This window comes from Ranitomeya variabilis, chromosome 6, assembly GCF_051348905.1.
Source record: "Ranitomeya variabilis isolate aRanVar5 chromosome 6, aRanVar5.hap1, whole genome shotgun sequence".
Lineage (NCBI taxonomy): Eukaryota > Metazoa > Chordata > Amphibia > Anura > Dendrobatidae > Ranitomeya > Ranitomeya variabilis.
This window is the reverse complement of record NC_135237.1, coordinates 334,384,368-334,405,565: the sequence shown is the minus strand read 5'-3', so window position 1 is coordinate 334,405,565 and position 21,198 is coordinate 334,384,368. Positions and strand designations below refer to the sequence as shown.

At 41.4% G+C, this 21,198-nt stretch overlaps 1 protein-coding gene across 2 annotated transcripts in view; it reads right to left on the bottom strand.

Moving 5' to 3' along the window:
• LY86 (lymphocyte antigen 86) overlaps nucleotides 1–21,198 on the bottom strand; it is a 95,927-nt gene that overhangs the window by 40,418 nt on the left and 34,311 nt on the right. The window contains exons 2-3 of one of the 2 annotated variants that reach the window (XM_077267653.1): nucleotides 8,697–8,783; nucleotides 5,541–5,669 (exon numbers count right to left, since the gene is read on the bottom strand). In XM_077267653.1, the coding sequence (XP_077123768.1) occupies nucleotides 5,541–5,669; nucleotides 8,697–8,783 (216 nt within the window). The remainder of the gene's footprint in view (nucleotides 1–5,540; nucleotides 5,670–8,696; nucleotides 8,784–21,198) is intronic. The other variant, XM_077267654.1, reaches the window with a different exon arrangement.

Sequence of the window (21,198 nt, the reverse complement as noted above, 5' to 3'; positions counted from 1 at the left end):
ATACCAAAAATACCAGGATGCCCCGCCAACACCGAAGAATGAACCTCGGAAATAACTCTGCTGGTCCATCTATCAGTGACAAACAGTCTCTCTGGTGGGCAACGATCAGGTCTATCAGCCTGAAATTTCTGCAACACTCGTCGCAAATCTGGGGAAATGGCAGACAAAATCACTCCCTCTCTGAGAATACCAGCCGATTCTGAGACTCCCGGAGAGTCAAGCACAAAACTCCTAGAAAGCGCATCAGCCTTCACGTTCTTCGAACCAGGCAGGTATGAGACCACAAAGTCAAAACGGGAGAAAAACAACGACCAACGAGCCTGTCTAGGATTCAGACGCTTGGCAGACTCGAGATAAATCAGATTTTTATGATCAGTCAAGACCACCACACGATGCTTAGCTCCCTCGAACCAATGTCGCCACTCCTCAAATGCCCACTTCATAGCCAACAACTCCCGATTACCAACATCTTGTTCCGCTCAGCAGGCGAAAATTTTCTGGAAAAGAAAGCACATGGCTTCATCACAGAGCCATCAGAGCTTCTCTGCGACAAAACGGCCCCGCACCAATCTCAGAAGCATCAACTTCAACCTGGAAGGGAAGAGAGACATCCGGCTGGCACAAGACTGGCGCTGAAGTAAACCTGCGCTTCAGCTCCCGAAAGGCCTCCACGGCCGCAGGAGACCAATTAGCAACATCAGAACCTTTCTTGGTCATATCCGTCAAAGGTTTAACTACGCTAGAAAAATTAGCGATAAAACGACGGTAAAAATTAGCAAAGCCCAAGAACTTCTGAAGACTTTTAACTGACGTGGGCTGAGTCCAGTCATGAACGGCTCGGACCTTGACTGGGTCCATCTCCACAGTAGAAGGGGAAAAAATAAAACCCAAAAAAGAAACCTTCTGTACTCCAAAGAGACATTTTGAGCCCTTCACAAACAAAGCATTATCACGCAGAACCTGAAACACCATCCTGACCTGGTTCACATGGGACTCCCAATCATCAGAAAAAACCAAAATATCATCCAGATAAACAATCATAAATTTATCCAGATACTTCCGGAAGATATCATGCATGAAGGACTGAAACACAGAAGGAGCATTAGAGAGTCCAAAAGGCATCACCAAGTACTCAAAATGACCCTCGGGCGTATTAAATGCTGTTTTCCATTCATCTCCCTGCTTAATGCACACAAGGTTATACGCACCACGAAGATCTATCTTGGTGAACCAACTGGCACCCTTAATCCGAGCAAACAAATCAGACAACAATGGCAAAGGATACTGAAATTTGACCGTGATCTTATTCAGAAGACGATAATCTATACAAGGTCTCAAAGACCCGTCCTTCTTGGCCACAAAAAAGAATCCTGCACCAAGAGGGGAAGAGGATGGGCGAATATGTCCCTTCTCCAAAGACTCCTTTATATAACTCCGCATCGCGGCATGCTCTGGTACAGATAAATTAAAGAGTCGACCCTTAGGAAATTTACTACCAGGAATCAAATTTATAGCACAATCACAGTCCCTATGAGGAGGAAGGGCACTGGTCCTGGGCTCACTAAATACATCCTGGTAATCTGACAAAAATTCAGGGGTCTCAGAAGGAGTGGAAGAAGCAATAGACACCAACGGAGTATCGCCATGAATCCCCCGACAACCCCAACTTGACACAGTCATAGCATTCCAATCCAAACTGGATTATGGGTCTGTAGCCATGGCAGACCCAAAACGACAACATCATGCAAATTATGCAGAACAAGGAAGCGAATCACCTCCTGATGTACAGGAGTCATGCACATGGTCACCTGCGTCCAATACTGAGGTTTATTCTCCGCCAATGGCGTAGCATCAATTCCTCTAAGAGGAATAGGAAATTCCAAAGGCTCCAGGACAAAACCACAGCGCCTGGCAAACGATAAATCCATCAGACTCAGAGCAGCACCAGAATCCACCAAAGCCATGACTGAGTAAGAAGATAATGAACAAATTAAGGTCACAGACAAAATAAATTTAGGCTGTAAAGTACTAATGGTGACAGGATTAACAACTCTTTTTAAGTGCTTAGAGCATGCTGAGATAACATGCGTTGAATCACCACAGTAAAAACACAACCCATTTTGACATCTATGGTTTTGCCGTTCGGCTCTGGTCAGAATTCTGTCACATTGCATAGGGTCAGGTGTCCGTTCAGGCAGCACCGCCAAAGGATTAGCAGATTTGCGCTCCCGCAAATGCCGATCAATTTGAATGGCCAGAGACATTGAATCATTCAGACTTGTAGGGATAGGAAACCCCACCATTACATTCTTAATGGCTTCCGAAAGACCATTTCTGAAATTTGCGGCCAGGGCACACTCATTCCATTGAGTAAGCACGGACCATTTCCGAAATTTTTGACAATACACCTCAGCTTCGTCCTGACCTTGAGAGATAGCTAGCAGCGCCTTTTCAGCCTGATTTTCAAGATTAGGCTCCTCATAAAGCAAACCAAGCGCCAGAAAAAACGCATCAACATTCACCAATGCAGGATCTCCTGGCGCCAGAGAGAAAGCCCAATCTTGAGGGTCGCCACGCAAGAAGGAGATAACAATTTTAACTTGCTGAGTGGAATCACCAGAGGAACGACGTCTCAGAGACAGAAACAATTTACAATTATTCCTAAAATTCAGGAACTTAGATCTATCTCCAAAAAACAGCTCAGGGATAGGTATTTTTGGTTCAGACATAGGACTATGAGTGACAAAATCCTGAATGCTTTGCACCCTTGCAGCAAGCTGATCCACACTAGAAGTCAGAGTCTGAAAATCCATGTCTGCAGCAGAGCTCAAAGCCACTCAGAGTATAAGGGGATGAAAGAAGCTAGACAGACTGCAGCAAGGAAAAACAACACAAAAAAAAAAAAAAATACTCAGAACTTCTTTTTAATCCCGCTTCTGCGATGCATTAAACATTTCCTTTTTTGGCCCGGTATACTGTTGTGATCCCAGTGGTAGAGGATCTCTGGTATTCCGGCTAAGTCTGCAAAAACATAGAACTGCTCTAGGGAGGTGGAGAGGGCTAACCGCATACCTGATCCTAACACACAACTAGAAGTAGCCGGTGAACGTGCCTACGTTGTTTCTAGATGTCTCGAGCCAGCCGGAGAACTGACTACCCCTAGAGGGAAAATAAGACCTCGCTTGCCTCCAGAGAAATTAACCCCAAAGATATAGAAAGCCCCCAACAAACAATAACGGTGAGGCAAGAGGAAAACACAAACATAGAGATGAACTAGATTCAGCAAAGTGAGGCCCACTAATCTAGATAGGCAGAAAATAGAAAGTGAACTATGCGGTCAGCAGAAAACCGTGTAAAAACATCCACGCTGAATATTCAAGAACCCCCGCACTGACTGACGGTGTGAGGGGAGAATATCAACACCCTAGAGCTTCCAGCGAGCTAGAAAATCACATTTTGAGCAAGCTGGACAAAAAACACTGATAATGCAAATGATCCAAAGAATGCAAACAGAACTTAGCTTTTCTTGCATGAGACAGATGGCAAGGAATCAGGAGGAGACCAAATTGGACTGAATACATCGATACCAGGCAAGGGACTGAGTCCTAAGGAGGACTAAATAGGGAACACCCACAGCTTAATGAAACAGCTGAAACCCAGGCCTGCAGAAAGACATGACTCATACAATACCATTAGTGACCACAAGAGGGAGCCCAGAAACACAGTTCACAACAGAGGAGACAATGATGGGAGGAGCTGTATATAGCAGCAGCTGTGTAACTCCTGTGTTAATTAAATTAAAAAAAAGGCGTGGGATCACGCTCAATTATCATAACCAACAGAGGGAAAACCGATGACTGAGGGCTGATGTTAATAGCCTGGGACAAGGGACAATACCCTATAAGGTTCCTAGGCTATTAATAACAGCTCGCAGCTGTTTTCTTAGCTTTTCCTGATGAATTTATGGGGGACCCCCCAAAAAAATTATGTTGGGTCCTTTAAGTTCAAACCAGCAAAGGCTAAACAGACAGCTGTGGGTTGATATTAATAGCATGGGATAGGGTCAGAGATATTGTCCCCTCAGGCTACCAACATCAGCCCTCAGCCACTCAAGAAATGGCGCATCCATAAGATGCGCTAAATCTGGAGCTTATTCTCACTTTTTTTATTTAGGTTTTTCTACAGGGAACATGGGCATCGGTAGATTAGGCATAAAGTGAGTATTATTGTTGGTTATTATTTTCTGTTTTTGTACAGGGGACAGGGACTTCAAAGGAATGGGCGTAAGGTGAGTATAACTGTGTTTTGTATTTTTAAATAAATGTGTAAAACAGGGTGTAGATTTTTATTTTAAATAAAGGACTTTATTTTGGCTGTGTCTTTTTTACAATATGACTATTGGGTTAGTAATGATGTCACCTGACAAAACAAAGGTGATATCACCTCCACAAATATTAACCCACTTGCCACCGCCTCAGGGCAAGTGGGAAGAAAGAGGTTGAGCGCCAGATTTGGTGCATCTTATGGATGCTCCATTTCTGAGGTGGCTGAGGGTCGATGTTGGTAGCCTGGGAAGCAATATCTCTGACCCCTTCCCAGGCTATTAATATCAACCCACAACTGCCTGTTTAGCCTTTGCTGGTTTGATTTAATAGGGGAATCCTAAGTGATAGTTTTTCTGGGGCCCCCATAAATTCACCAGGAAAGGCTAAGCAAACATCTGTGAGTTGATATTAATAGCCTGGCATCCTTTTGGGGTATTGCCTCTTGTCTCAGATCATTAAAATCAGCCCCTAGCCGTGGGATTTCTCTTTGGTTATGAAAATTGCGCAGGAACCGACGCAGTTTTTTTTTTGTTTAATTCTTTGTTTAACACAGGAGTTACCCAGCTGCTGAGATCAACAAGAGCAGGAGGCAATGATTAGAGCTGACTTCAGCAGCCGGCCGGCACATGGGAACAATTCGCACTGTACTGATTGTTCCCTGGTGCCGGTATGTGTCACGCTGATGACAAACGGATGTCATAAATCTGTTATCAGTGTGCACGTGTGTAACACACATTCGTCGGTGCTGGGCAAAAAAAACTGGGTTTTTCACACGGACACACGACCTATGTGAAAAACCTCACATGTGCGCACCATCATTGGATACAATGGGTGTATGTATGTCCGTGTTTGCAGTCCTTAAAAAATGGACAAGTGAAGAAGGCCTAATACAGTACATAAGACACACATCACTTTTACATATAAAACCGCACAACAGTATTCACATGTTTTTTTGTTGTTTTCAGGGGTAGGTACAGGATTAGACAGTCCACATCCCTACAGCCTGATACAATCTTCTGCAATGTGTAAAATCATGGCTTTGGCCATTTTAGGCAATTTGCACAAAGCAAAACACAAATTGTTCGAATTTGCTGAGTTAAGCTAATCCTAAAAATTCAACAAGAATTTTGTTTGCATCAAATTGATTTGCTGTTATGTAGCAAACTCTTTTTCTGATAATAAAGCATATCTAAGTGGATATGTTATATTTATTACCTCCTTTTCTTTTCCCACAAAAGGAATACTTTGGGGCTGTTTTCTCGCATAAAGATTTTTCTTGATGAAATAGGTTAACTCCATTGATGAATATCCTTGTATTACTGTAGAGTAAATTGATATCTTGTCCTGAAATGAAACAGGCATTTTTTATTCTTTATACACAGGAAAGCAAAATCCTTTAACAATGCATGGATGCCAATTGAATGTTATTTGCCGGATTTTTTTACAGAAACACATGGAAATTACAAGGTAGAAGCTAGGTTCGGGGTTCTTTCACACATCAGTTTTTTGGTATGTGTGCGTCTTTCATTTTTTATTTAGCTCACGGACTCATCCCAATGAATTTGCATTTTCACATGTCCGATTGTCCGCTAAAAACATTACGGTAGATGTGTTACTTTGATCTGTGTTGTGGATCTAACTCGCAAATGCAAATCAATGGCGCTGTGAAAAAAAAGAAACTGACAACACACTGATATCCTCCTTGTGCTGTCCTGATTTCACTGTTTAATATGCAGTAAAAGGTAAAAAAATGTTTTCGTATGAGAAAAACGGATGCAACAAGCATTAGAAGAGCTTACACATGGACTAAAAATGGATCAAGCACACTGAAAAGAACATAGACCATTTTTCACACAAGAGAAAATACTGGTCTTACAATGACGGGTGTCACTATGAGACCTCCTTCACACGAACTGGTGATTCCTGTACAGGAAAAACCAGTACCGGTGAGATCCATGTTCCGTGTGCCATCTATATGTATGTATGTGACATCTGGGTGTCATCTGTGTCTCCGTTTGCTGTTGCTGTTTCGCATCCGTGTGGCATATCCATATGCAGTTCGTGTGACACGTACCCATGCCTGGGAAAAGCAGTACAGTTCACGCCTGCTGCTGAAGGCAGCTCTCATTATCGCTTGGTCTCCCTGAGATCAGCGTGACAAGGCAACAATGATGGGAGTTGTATTCAGCAGCTGTGTAAAATAAAAGAATTAAATAAAAAAAATGGAGTGGGTGCTCCCATAATTTTCAAAGCAAAAAGATTAACAGATTGCCGCACCAACCGCTAGTGAAAACACCTGTACATGTGTGTGTCAGATATTCAGCGTATATGCCACTTGCAGAACTTGGGTGCTGCCACAGAAATATAGTCCATGAAATAACAAAAATGTAGAAAAAAAGTCTTTTTACATCACGTTTCTCCCTGCTATTTCTGCATTTGGCATGTGGCATGATAAAGACTGAATATTAGCAGATGGTGAGTACCCACTTTTTTCTACATTTTTGCTCCCATAATTTTCATAACCAGCAAAGGGGAATATTTTTCATAACCAGCAGAGGGAAATCCATCGGTGAGAGTGGTGATCTCATTGAGGTCACTGCAATTCATCGTCCCGGCTCACAGTGAACTGCCCATAGAAAAGCAGCCTCACTGACTGGGGGTAACTTTTATGATGTTACCACTCAACACTGAAGCTTGCGCTCCCAGCAGATCATTGTGTCCTGGTTTTCAGTGTGAGCGGTCACATCATGGCACTGTTCAATTTGAAAATCAGATGTCGCAGAGATGGATTATGGCATGGGACAGTATGGATTATCTTCACTTGGACAGGTGAGGAATATGGCTGTTTATTATTTTATTTTTTTTTTTACGGGGGACATGGGCATCGGAGGATTACTTTCACGTCAGATACAGTGGGTACAGAAAGTATTCACACCCCTTTAAACTTTTCATTCTTTGTTTCATTGCAGCTATTTGATAAATTAAAAAAAAGTTCATTATTTTCTCTCATTAATGTACACTCTGCACCCTAGACTGAATAAAAACAGAAATGTAGAAATGTTTGCAAAATTTATTAAAAAAGAAAAACTGAAATATTTCAGAAAAACTGAAATATCACATGGTCATAAGTATTCAGACCCTTTGCTCAGACACTCATATTGTTTATTATTATTATTTTTTTTTTACAGGGAACATGGGCTCCAACAGATTAGGGTTAAATGTGAATATAACATTTTAAATAAATTTTGTAAAACAGGATATTGAGTTTTATTTCAAATAAAGGATCTTATTCTTACTATGTGTTTATTTCAATACTTACTATGGGATTAGTAATAGAGGTGTCTTATAGATGCCTCTCTATCACTAACCCCTGGGCTTGATCTCATCAGACAATACAAAGGTGACATCACCCCACTTGCCACCACAACATGGCAAGTGGGAAGAGCGAGGCTAAGCGCCAGATTTAGCCTATCTTATGGATTGCCACTTCTGAGGCGGCTGAGGGCAGATGATGGTAGCCTGGGAAGGGTGGTAATATCTCTTGCCCCTTCCCAGGCTATTAATATCAACCCACCACTGTCTGATTAACCTTTGCTGGTTCGAATTTATAGGAGGACACTATGTCATTTTTTTCTGGGTTCCCTATAAATTCATCAGGAGAGGCTAAGCAAACAGCTGTGAGCTCTTATTTGTAGTCTGGGAACCTTTTGGGATATTGTCCCTTTTCCCAGATTATTAACATCCACCCCTAGCCATGGACTTTCCCTCTGCTGGTTATGAAAATTGTGCAGGAGCCCATGGCGTTTTTTTATTAAATTGTTTATTTTACACAGGGGGGGCACACCGGGTGCTGAATACAATTCCCATCAGTGTCACCTGGTCAAGCTGATTTCATGGAGACCAGGAGATAAAGACGAGAGCTTCCTTCAGCAGCCAGTGCCTGGGAATAATGCCAACTGTACCACTTCTTCCCAGGCACCGGTACGTGTCACGTTGATGACACACAGATGTCATCTGAGTATCATCAGAGTGCACGTGTGTATCATGCCTTTTGTTCATGCTGCTCATAAAAAACTGACATGTCTGTGGGTTTTTTACACTACACTGTCTGTTTGAAAAACAAGATGCGCGCATCACCATTGAATACAATCGGTGTGCGTGTGTTTGTATTTGTGGCTCTTAAAAAAAGGACAGCATGCAGACACAAAAAACAGACGTGTGAAGGGAGCCTTAGGGCTGTGCTAGGTTTCGCTACATACAGCAAGTTACTCCAACTATTGGCATGCAAGCAATTTTAGGACTCCATGAATAAATAGATTTTATCTGTTTGCATAACTCTGAAAAACTTTTGCAATAAGTATATTTACTTACTTAAAATGATTCCAATTTTAGCTATTATACGCTGGGATAGAATTCTTGAACAAGGATTAAAGCTAACTCCTATATCTTGCAAAGGATCTAGAATGAAAAATGTTAAAATTTAATTATTAGAACAATGTAATGTACTGTAGACTGTAAGCCCACAAGGGCAGAACCCTCTCCATTCTGTACCAGTCTGTCATTGTTAGTTTGTTCACTGTAATTTATATATGAAATTTGTATGCAACACCTCATGCAATAACACATGTACAAGTAGGTAGCTGGTGTGTATAATACGTAATAATTAGCAAATCCACCACTATAGCTTGCGATCATTAAATAAATAAAGGATTAGTACAAAGGAGTTGCAGTCCCATCATATTATGTACAGCGGAGTTGTGGGCCCATCATACTGTATATAGCGGAGCTGTTGGACCATCGTACTGTGTATCAGGAAGTTTTGGGCCCATCATACTATGCATAGGGAAGATGTCGGTCCATCATAGTGTTTATAAGGGACATGTTGGGACTCAGGACATTATTAAATGTTAAATAGGTACTTGAGATGCATTATTGGGGCACGCAGATTGTGACTGTCAAGGTGGACAGATGCTAGTGGCAGGGCAGCACAACACCTCCAAGATGTAAGGAGACAGATCATACCAGGTGTCCAGTTTTGAGGTCCAATAGCTGAATGTGTCAGAGGAATTAAGGAGTATGCTGGATTGGTTGGCCAGGTATTGCTTGACCATCTTTTAAAACTCCCTCCTTGTCAAAAATACCCAGTCATGATGGCATGGAAGATGGGAGGTTGTCATATAATTGGCCCAGTCTTTGACAGTGTAACCCTGCCTCTGTTGTTCCTGGCTTATGTCTCCTTCACCTCTCCTCCTAGGTTGGGGAAGGAAGCTTGCCCCTTGCCACTAGCGTTCTCTGATGGGAATTTTTTCAACATATTTTCCACAATGGTCTAGCACCATTTTAGAAGTCCTCTCCGCCTCAGGAAGAAGCGATGCAAAGTTTTCCATGTTGCGTGGTCTAGGTGGGTGAACAACCAATATTCTTTTTTGGCCAAGATGAATGTAATGTACATAAAGTCTCCCATATGTGCCAAGGTCCCTGTAGCCAACACTTCCCTGTCTCCATCATCATGACTACTCGCTGTCGCCTCCTCCATCTCTTCCTCCTCATTCCCCTCCTTAGCCCATCCACGTAGGAGAGATGGGGCAAAACTTGTGTGGGTACTATCCTCTTTTGCGCTCAGTCAGCTCCTGTTTCTTTTTCTCTTCTTTAGCCTCTACCTCTTCAATGTTACCCAATCTGTGCTGAGCAAATGAGATGTCATGAGGCTGAGCAGTATCTCCCTGTCTCATGTCTTTCTCCATCTCCATCTGGCGCACATACAAAGCTTCATGTTTAATTGTGAGCAGCGACTGTTTAAGTAGGCACAGAAGTGGGATCATTGTGCTAATAATGGTGTCATCGCCGATCACCATCTTTGTGGAGTCCTCAAAGTCTTGGAGAACCTCACAAATGTCAGACATCCATGCCCACTCTTCAGCTGTTATGTGTGGTGTCTGATCAGACTACTGCTGGGAGTTTTGGAGCTAGAATTCCACAACTGACCTCTGCTGCTTACAAAGCCTTGATGGCATGTGCAGTGTGGAGTTCCAAGGTGTGGTCAAATCACACACTAGTCAGTGAGCTGGCACTTGCATGCGCTGCTGCAGCACTGCCAGAGAGGCGGCAGCTGTAGCCAACTTGCAGAAATGGGCATGATGTGATGTACCTTGAACAGTAACTCTGGCAAATCTGGGTTTGTTTTCAGAAACTGCTGAACTATCAAGTTGTGCACATGGGCCAAGCATGATAAGTGTGGGAGTTTTCCAAGCTTCACAGCAACCACCAGGTTACGCCCATTATCACACATGACCATGCCTGGTTGTAGTTTAGGGGTGAGTCACAGATCTGTCTGGTCTTTTATTCCTTTCAATAACTGTCGTGGTGTGCAGTTTGTCTCTTAGAAAAATTAGCTTCAGCAATGCCAGTTGCCACTTTGCTAAAACAGTGCTGCAGAGATTCCAGCTTCTGGCTGGTGTGGATGACATGCATTGAAATAGCACAATGTAGATGGACGGTGAGGAGGAGCAGGTGGGGTTGAAGGAGCTGCTGTAGGAGGTTCAGGAAACTGTGATAGAAGTAGGGCCAGTAATCCTCAGCGTTGGTAGCACATGTGCCATGCCAAGGTGGGACTCATTCCCGGCCTCCACAGTGTTCACCAAGTATGCCGTCAGGGAAATGTAGCATCCCTGGCAACAAGCGCTTGTCCACGTGTCGGTCGTTAAGTGGACAATTCTAGTAATCCAGTAACCGCGTTGGTAAGGTCACGGTGGATGTTACTGGACACATGCTGGTACAAGGCAGGGACGCCACATAGGGAGAAAAAGTGACAGCTGGGACCTGTACTGAGAGACCAAATTTGTACACCTATAGCAGGACAATTTTAGTTTTTCATTTCAAAGTAGCACAATTTCACTCACACCAAGCTATACAGTATATATGACAATAGTCAATAATCAAATTTCTGAACCTGTGGTAGGCCAATTTTTTATTTTTTATTTTAAACCAATGAAATTTCACGCAAACCAAGTTTTAGTCTATATGTGACAATAGTCAATGTTTGAAACAGACAGGTGTTGGTGGTAGGGGACTCTATAATTAGATGGACAGACAGGGTCATCTGCTACCGAGAACATGAATTCCACACAATGTGTTGTTTGCCGGGTGCTCAGGTTTAACATATTGTGGATGGGATAAACAGATTGCTTGGTGGGGCTGAGGAAAACACAGCGGTCATGGTACACATCAGTAGGAATGACAAAGTTAGAAGGAGGTGGAAGGTTCTTAAGAATGATTACAGGAAAGAAGCTGTAGGCCAGGACCACCAAGGTGGTGTTTTCTGAAATACTATCAGAGCCACGAGCATCACTAGAAAGACAGCTGGAGCTTAGCGAGATAAAGAAGTGGCTTACAAATTGGTGCAGGAAGGAAGGGTTTGGGTTACTGGAGAATTTGACCATCATCCTTGTCGGCTACAGGTTCTACAGTAGGGCCGGGTTGCACCTCAATGGGGAAGGTGCAGCTGTGCTTGAAGAAAAAATGGTAAGACAGATGGAGAAAATTTTAAACTAGGATCTAGGGGAGGGAGGGTAGTTGTACTTCTAAAGGGATAGATAGAGTAGACAAAGGGATTAGGACACTTGGTGTTAATGAAGAATTGAGGGGCTGGGATTTGCAAGGAAAGCAGGGAGCTGAGTAGGAGTAACAAATGTGCTAATAATATTAAATGTTTGCTGGCAAATTCAAGAAGTCTTGCAAACAAACTTAATTGGAGACTCTTATGCCGGTCACAGAGTACAATTTGGTGGGCATTACAGAAACCTGGCTTGACAAAAGCCATGACTGGATTTCAAATGTAGAGTTACATTTAGAAAGGACAGGAACGAAAAAAATGTGGAGGGATGTGCATCTTCGAATAATCCAACTTAAAACCTGTGCTCAATGAAGACATTGGGGTGAGTTACAGCATTGTAGTGTCACTATGGGTAAATATACATGGGTATGGCAATAATGGAAAGCTGCTAACTGGAGTTTGCTACAAGCCTCCTAACATTGTGCTAAAAGCTATACATTCTTATCCACAATTCAGGACAATTAATTCTCTCAGCTGGTAGATGAACCAACCAGGGGAGGTAATGTGCTGGATCTGGTTCTGTCAAATAGACCAGATACAATTTTAGATCTATAGGTCAGGAAGTATTTGGGATGCAGTGACCATAATATGGCAAGTTTCAATGTAATTTTCAATCAAGCAATCAAAAAGGGAAATACCAAAACCTGGAACTTTAGGAAAGCTGATTTCAACAAATTAAGGGAAGAGCTTAATCATGTAGACTGGGACCATGTCATGTTAACTGGGGATACCGAACATAAATGGGGCATTTTTAAGGAAATACTACTAGAATCCTGCAGAAATCTTATACCCTCTGACAATAAAATGTCAAGGAATAAAAAGAAACCATTATGGATAAATAAGACAATACAACGTTTTATTAAGCAAAAATGAATAGCATTCAAAATCTTGAAAGCCAAGGATACTGAAAAAGCATTTTAGGAGTATAAAGATTTAGCTAAGAAATTTAAAAAAGAAATCCAGCTAGCAAAAGTTATCTACAAAGAAACCACTCACCAACAACATTAAAATAAATTCCCAAAATGTTTAGAAATACATCAATGCCAGAAAAGAAAAAAAATAGATGGTATCGGCTCCTTAAAAGACAACCATAACAAGATAATTATAGAGGACAAAGAAAAGGCTGAGATATTAAACAGGCACTTTTCATCCATGTTCACAAATGAACTGTCTGTTACAGGGATAATTCATCAAGGGAACAATCAAAGTTCACACCTGATAAAACTAGTTTGACATAAAAAGTAGTATATCTATGTCTGAGCAATTTAAACATTGACAAATCCTCTGGCCCAGATGGCATTCATCCATGGATACTGGGAGAATTTTTGGTCAATAAATGACAGACCACTCTATCTCATATTCTTAGACTTTATGGTAACAGGGGTGGTGCCATGGGATTGGAGGATGGCTAATGTGGTATGAATATTTAAGAAGGGATAGAAGGTGGATCCAGACAACTACCATCTGGTAAGCTTAACATCAGTAGTGTGCAAAATTTTTGAGAATAGAAGTAGAAAATCTGGTGTCCAAAAAGAAGTGTAAATAGGGCCTTAACTGGTAAAAAACATGGGGTGCAACGCGGAGAGGTACACTCACTTTGCTTTGATGCAACTGAGCAACATGTGAAAAGCATGGATTAGCTGCTGCAGAACATGGGTCTAAAGACAGAGGATAATTTCGAAACCAGGTGTATGTGTCCAAATCTGCGCTATGTTGGCAAATGAGATTTAATGTGGATAAATGTAGAGTAATGCACATAGCACGGAGTAATCCTATTGCTGCATATACATTAAATGGCAGTCTAATCAAGACTACAGAACAGGAGAAGGACTTGGGTATTCTAGTTACAAGTAAGCTGAGCAATAGTACCTAATGTTAAGCAGCAGATGCAAAAGCAAACAAGATTTTAGGATGTATAAAAAGAGAGATACAATCCCGCGATCCCAGCGCATTATTATCCCTTTATAAATGACTGGCGAGGCCACATCTAGAATATGGGATCCAGTTTTGGGCTAACTGTAACACACTGTAATTTTAAACAAAGTATGTTAAATTGACTAACTATATCGGGAAAACAATTTGAACATTTTTTTCTTATTTGTTATATACCACCGAAATGTACCAAGAATATATGTAATAATGTATGGATAAGCAATATAATACTGACAAATTCTGGTACAATTTTTGGAGGGTTATATACTACAAAAATTGTCCCAAGAATATGTGAAACTCTATGGATGAGCAATATAATAATTTTGATAATAATAATGAAAACATTTGAACATTTTTTTGAGGGTTAGATGCCACCTGAATGCTCCCATGAAGATCTAATACCCTATGGATTAGCAATATATTCCCCATAAATTTTTTAGCAAGTGTTTTGAGAGTTATGTAGCAATGAAATGTACCTAAGAAGACACATACTGTATGGATGAGCAATATAATACCAATAAATTTATAAATTTTTGGAGGGTTAGATACCATGCAAATGTACTCACAAACATGTAATACTGTATGGGTGACCAATATAATACTGAAAAAAATTAGAACAAGTTTTTTGAGGGTTCTATAGCAACAAAATGTACCCAAGAACACATTATACTGTATGGATGAGCAATATAATACCGATAAATTTTCGGAGAAGTTTTTTGAGGTTATATAGCAACAAAATGCACCCAAGAACATGTAATTCTGTATGGGTGTGTAATATAATACTGATACATTATTGAACATGTTTTTTGAGGGTTATATACTACCGAAATGTACACAAGATCACATAACACTGTATGGGTGAGCAATAGAACACCAATACATTTTTGAACATTTTTTTTAAGGATAGATACCACGAAAATGTACCAAAGAACATGTAATACTGTATGGATGGGCAATATAATACCAATACTTTTTTAAAATCTTTTTTAAGGGTTAGATACCACCGAAATGTTCCCAAGAATGTAATACTGTGTTAATGAGTAATTGAATCCAGATACATTTTTGATTACTTTTTTGGAGTGTTATATACCACCGAAATGTACCCTAGAACATGTAATATTGTATAGATGACATTTTTTAATGTTTCTTTGGAGGTATAGATTTCACAGAAATTTATCTCAGATCACGGAATTTGATTTTTAAATACCACCGTAATGTACCAATAACGATGTTAAACTGTATGGATAACTAGTTGAATACAGAAATAAATTTGGAACATAAATATTTGGAAAGTGTAGTTTATGTACTTCTACACTCATAAAGACTTTTCATAAAGTGCAAAGGCAGGAAAAATTACAAGCATGATCATTCATAGACCTATGAAAGGCAACAACTGGCAGTCCTCATTCAAATATTTTTCAAGTGTAGTTGCTATACTCCTATATGCATAAAGGCTTTGCATAAAGTACAAAGCCAGGAAAATTTTAAAAGGACTGTCATCCATAGACCCCTGAAAGGTAACAACTTGCAGGCCTCATTCAAATATTTTAAAAGTGTAGTTGCTGTACTCCTACACTCATAAAGGCTTTGCACAAAGTATAAAGCCAAGAAAAAAATTATGAGGAAGGTAAGACAGTAATCCTCTTCAGGTGTCCACATCTTCTTCCTCGGGAGGCTAGTGGGACTGCCTACACCTGCTTTCTGGAGCCCAATTCCCAGATGCCTGGGCTGTAAGTGATCCAGCTCCAGTAGTGCCGGAGACCCAAACATATAGAACTGGGCAACCATCTCCTGTCTCATCTGCACCATCGCTTGCTTCCGCATAGTAGGTGGGGAACCCCAAGGACAATACGGTCTCTTGGGGGTGGTTGAAGCCCTGTCTTGAGCTGCCAGATGGAGCCTTTCCCAAACCCAATTATTCATAAAGAAGGGTTAATCCTGCTCCCTTTCTTCTGGGATCATAACCACTGCATACCTGCAATGTTGACCCTCCATTTTGAGGAACGTGACCCTGGTTCCAGCCATTAGCTCTTGCAGCGTTCAAGGCAAGTGTTCCGTCTCTACTGCCAGATGGTTGAATGAGATGTGATGACAGGTCCCAAACTCTTCAGTGGAACCCTGTCTCTTAAATAATGACTACCCAGGTAGATAACATTTCTCCAGACCTGGCCTGGCTCGCCTTCTTCTCTCTTCTGACTAGCCTAGGCCCAGCAGTCCGCTTACTAGTTGCTGAATCCTGGCTCTCCTGTCAACAGTCTGCAAGAACCTCAGTGGTAAAGGATGTCACCTGGGTTTGGGCCTTGCTGGTTCTGGGAAATCGGCTGGATCCTGACCACAAGCTCCTGCCATCTCTGCTGTTACACCAGCTTCCTCTGGCTCCAAAATGCCTCCGGGCACCTAAGGAGTCTTGCGTTGTTTTGCCATCTTCATCGCCCACTAAGCACGTTACACTGTATGAATTTCTTATTCAACACAGTAAAAAATGTAACACATTTTTGGAGTGCTATATATCACAAAAATGTACCCCAGACCACAAAATAGTGTATGGGTGAAAAATGTAATGCAGTAAAAAATATTAACGCTTTGTGGGAGTGTTATATATCATATAAATGTATCAAGGACCACGAAATATTGTATTACTGAGAAATTTTTAAGCCTGTAATATTTTTAATGCTTTTTTTCAGTTTTACAGATCACAGAAATGTACCCCAGACCACAGAATAGTGTATGGGTGAGAACTGTAATCAACCCAATTTTTTTAACTATTTTTTTGTATTGTTAGAAATCATAGAAATGTACCCTACACCACAGAATAGTGTATAGGTGAGAAATGTAATTCATGTTATCCAGTTAATTTTTTTAATGCTGTTTTTCAGCTTTATAAATTACACAAATGTACCACATACCACGGAAAAGTGTATGGGAAAGAAATTTAACTGTGCCAAATCTGTAAACGCTTTTTTGGACTGTGATAGAATTTGATTTTACCCCAAAACACAGAATTGTGTATGGTTAAAAAGTGTAACCAAAGAAAATTTTTCAACAATTTTTGAAGTGTTATACAACACAAAAAAATAACACAAAGCATGTAATACTTGGAAGTATGACTGTTCAGCTTTATCACCAGTAGCAACACTACAGGGCTGTGATTCATTATACTGTGCACACACAGGCCAAGCCAACACTCTCTTCCTCCAATATGAAGTATCACAGAGCTGTGCGATTGTCTCCGTAAGCCGAGCCAGGCAATAGTGTTATTTTATAACCCCTGATGATGTCACATGGTCAAGCAATCACAGTAATGCCACAACCAAGATGGCTACGGCATTACAGTGATGCACAGGCAATCCCTGCATGCTTATTGGCTGCGTAACAGGTGCCAAAGATGCGGGGCGGGGATTCGAGTTTTACATAGAGCACAGCCCAATACTCGTCAAGTAACAAGTACATCTGAGCACTATGATACTCGAATGATAACTGCTTGACTTGCCAATAAAGGAATTAAGGATGAAAGAAATAATGTGGCCCCTTGCTCACCTATCCTAAACTTTTTTGAGACATTCTAGACCCTTAAATGGGAGAATTATGGTGAAAGAAAACAGCACATGTCTCTGAACACTGTCTAGGAGGCTGTGGTTGCTGTTTCCCAAAAGATCATCTTCAAGTAGTTGTTTAATAATGGGATTAACTACTTCACACCGAGGCCAATTTCTATTTTTGCTTTTACGTTTTTTCTCCCCTTCTTCCCAGAACCATAACTCTTTTATTTTTTGTCCACATAGACATCTGAGGGCTTGTTTTTTGTGTGGGACAAGTTGTACTTTTGAATGACACCATTCATTTTATCGCATAGTGTATTGGAAAATGGGATATAAAATTCCTTGAATTTTTTGGGGAATTGTTTTTACAGTGTACATTTTTGTGGTAAAAATTACCTTGCAATATGATTCTCCTCATGAAAAAAAAATCCGGAGTTTGCAAAAAATTTTTTTGAGGGTTGTATCTCTATATTCAGAGACCTTTTTATTTTCGTTCAATGGAGCTGTGTGATGGCTTATCTTTTGCGAGACGAGACCACATTTTTATTAGTATCATTTTGGGATAGATGTGAGTTATTGATTGCTTGTTATAGAATTTTTGTGGAACTGCGGTGACCAAAAAACACCTAATTTTGGTGTTCTTGAATTTCTTCTATTAATGGTGCTTACTAATCAGGTTAATTGTTTTGATGTTTTGATAGATCTAACTTTTCTAAATGTGGTGATACTACATATGTGTATTTTTTTATATCTTTATCTTCAATGGGGAAAAACTTAAATTTATTTTTTTCCCACATTTTTTATAACATTTCCATAATGACAAGCACGAGGGGCATCAACTGATGCCCGACTGTCATGACAACTCGTCGGCGACCCGCATTCACATCACGGGAGCGCCTATGGGTGGAGAAAATGAGGAGGACACATGCCACAGCATGTTAAATGCCGCTGACAGTGATTGCCAAAGGCATTTAGCAAGGTAATAATTGTGGCTGGAGCACTGCTTTGTGGCACCCCAGGAGTCCGGTTGCCACATTGGCATTGCCTCCCTCACAGGGGGGTGATGCCATGCCTGGAAGCAAGAAGGAATCCCCTTAGCAGGTAACACTGGCATTCAGCACTTTCCTGACTCCAGAAGGGGAGCTCTAAACCCAGTTTTAGGGGACCTGCCCTATAAGTTCTGGTCTGGAGGCGGGGTTAGTTAGTCTGAGTCCGAGGGAGGGAGAGTGAGGATGCAGACAGTGAAGGAAGAGGAAGCATGAGGGGAAAGCCTGGGAGTGGAGCTGCGATTGAGCTCACTCCAGGACTGAGCGCAAAAGGCCGGACACTGGAGTCCATGGTTGTATGGGGACTGCAGACCCCACAACTGAATCAGGAGGACAGGATATTGCAGGTCTCCTGGCCACAACTGTGTCCTGAAGGCACAGCAGCAAACTAGAGCCCAAAGTCACCACGAGAGAGAGTGAGACCTGGAAAAAGGCTCGAGCTGCCTGCCATGCCGGTAGTTTTCCACTTAAAGGACAGATAGAGAGAGGGACTTGAATAGATCATAAAGCATCAAGAACCTTGAAAACAGCGCAGTAAGGAAGGCCTCCAAATCCTCCTGGCTACGAGGATTCTGAATTGTTTCCATGCTGCCTGGACCTCCAACACCACCAGTGCCCCAGATAGCACCTACAATTAAAGGTAAAGAAACTACAGTCCCTGTGTCATCCGATTATTCCTGCACTCCAACATCCACAACCCCTCATAGACTGTCCTGGTAGCCCTGGGGCCTCCGCTCCACCTGTGGGGAGCAAAACCATCTAAGCTGCATCACCATCAGCCCCAGACCATCAGCCCTTTAAGCAGAGTCGGCCATTCCTGGCTGAGTACCACAGGTGGCGTTGCAAACATTTCCCCATAGACTTTATTGTCCACTACCCCTTTAATTTGACGCTCAGGACCGGATCACCGCTTTTTTGACCACCCCTTTAAGTACTGCTGGACCCGGTACCGAGTACCGCATGGTCCTAGCGGGTGCTCCAGCATTATGCGCCAATGTTGGTGGCAGGTCCTGACTGTAATACACAACTGCCGGATATGGGGTGGAGTCGCTGTACTGTGGATGTCACAAAGGGGCTAATCATCAAAAATGCAAGTTGCCTAATAATTAGACACACAGTGTCACAAGTCACATGTATTTACAATGCCACTCCAGTGTAAGCTCTCTGCTATTGCCTATGATATGGCTGTAACGGTGGCGTCATGCCCATGCATCATTATTAAGCCAGGGCCACCAAACACAAAGCTTTTCTCTCATTGGGTACAAAACACATTACAGAAATGCTAATCCTTAATAAGGGGCCCCCTCTTTTAAATGTACACCACTGTAAATGGCGACGGAAATTACTACCGCTTTCTGACCTATATCATGCAATAACAAATCCCATTTTCTTAATAACTATAGACTATAATCTGATAACTTTCCATTTGGTTCAGTTAAGGCTCCTGTAACCTACCTCCAGTGGAGTAACTTGAAACTCATGGGCCCTGATGTAAAAGCTCAAACAGAGCCCCCAAATATTTTAAATCTTTAATAGCAATAGTCTTTTTCTATAGGCCAAAGGGACTTTAAGGACCCCCTAGGCTCCAGGGCCCGGTGCGTTTGCAACCCCTGCACCTGTTGTAGTTACACCCCTGCCTACCCCTATCTTTGCAGCTGTAAATAAATCCGGAGGTCACAGTTAGAGCTGCCTCACACGCAATTAAATCTTCACCCTGAAATGTCATTGCAAATAAACTTTTAAGCTTTCAATTACATTAAACTTCGACTCATGAAATATCCCCTTGGGAAAAGAGTGAATGTCTTTAACCATTCTTATTTACGGTATGTCACTTGTCACCTTTGATATTCTAGTTCGGCTAAGTATGGATTGTGTCCAAAGAATAGACTGTGTTAGTCTCAAGCATTTTTAAAGAAAAAACTGAGATTTGAAACATTAAATAGCAATAATAGCGAATATTAAAAAAAAAAACTTGAATTACTTTACAGTTATTTCCTGTGCTGGTTATAAAACATCAATCCATTATCCAACTCTCTGCTTGCAAAACAAATTATAAAAAAAAACTTTTTCTAATTGAAAGAAAATCAGATATTTCCTTATCTTTACAAACTTATGCAAGATGTCACAGGAGGTCCAGCTTTACAAAGTCTCAAATGCCTTTTTGAAAAGACATGCGGTAACATGAGTGTCTGAATGCTCTACTATTATGCTACTTTCACACTAGCGTCGGTACGGGGCCGTCGCGCTGCGTCGGCCCGACGTACCGACGCATACTGTGCAAGCGCCGCACAATGGGGGCAGCGGATGCTTTTTTTCCACGCATCCGATGCCCCATTGTGAGGTGCGTTAACTTCATGTACCCATTTAAAAACCAGCAGTCTGTCTGTTGCTGCCAGTTATAGATGATACTTACTCTAGTTCACTCCTGATGCACTAACCTTACTTAGGCTACATTTACACATACATGTGAGTGTTAACATTTAAGAGAAATCAACCCATTTTATTCCTCAGGTATCATGCTAGTGCATCCGAGTGGCTTCAGATTTTTTCTAGTCTTTTTCTTCACTGAAGCAGGTAGCCTGTCTGAACTTTGGTTTATCCATTAACACTTAACAATGCATTAGGAACTAAGAAGGAACTTTGAGGCTGTGTGCATATGTTCCAGATTTTTCACGTTTTTTCGCTATAAAAAAGCGATAAAACCGGAAAAACGCATCCATTAAGCATCCCATTAATAGAATGCA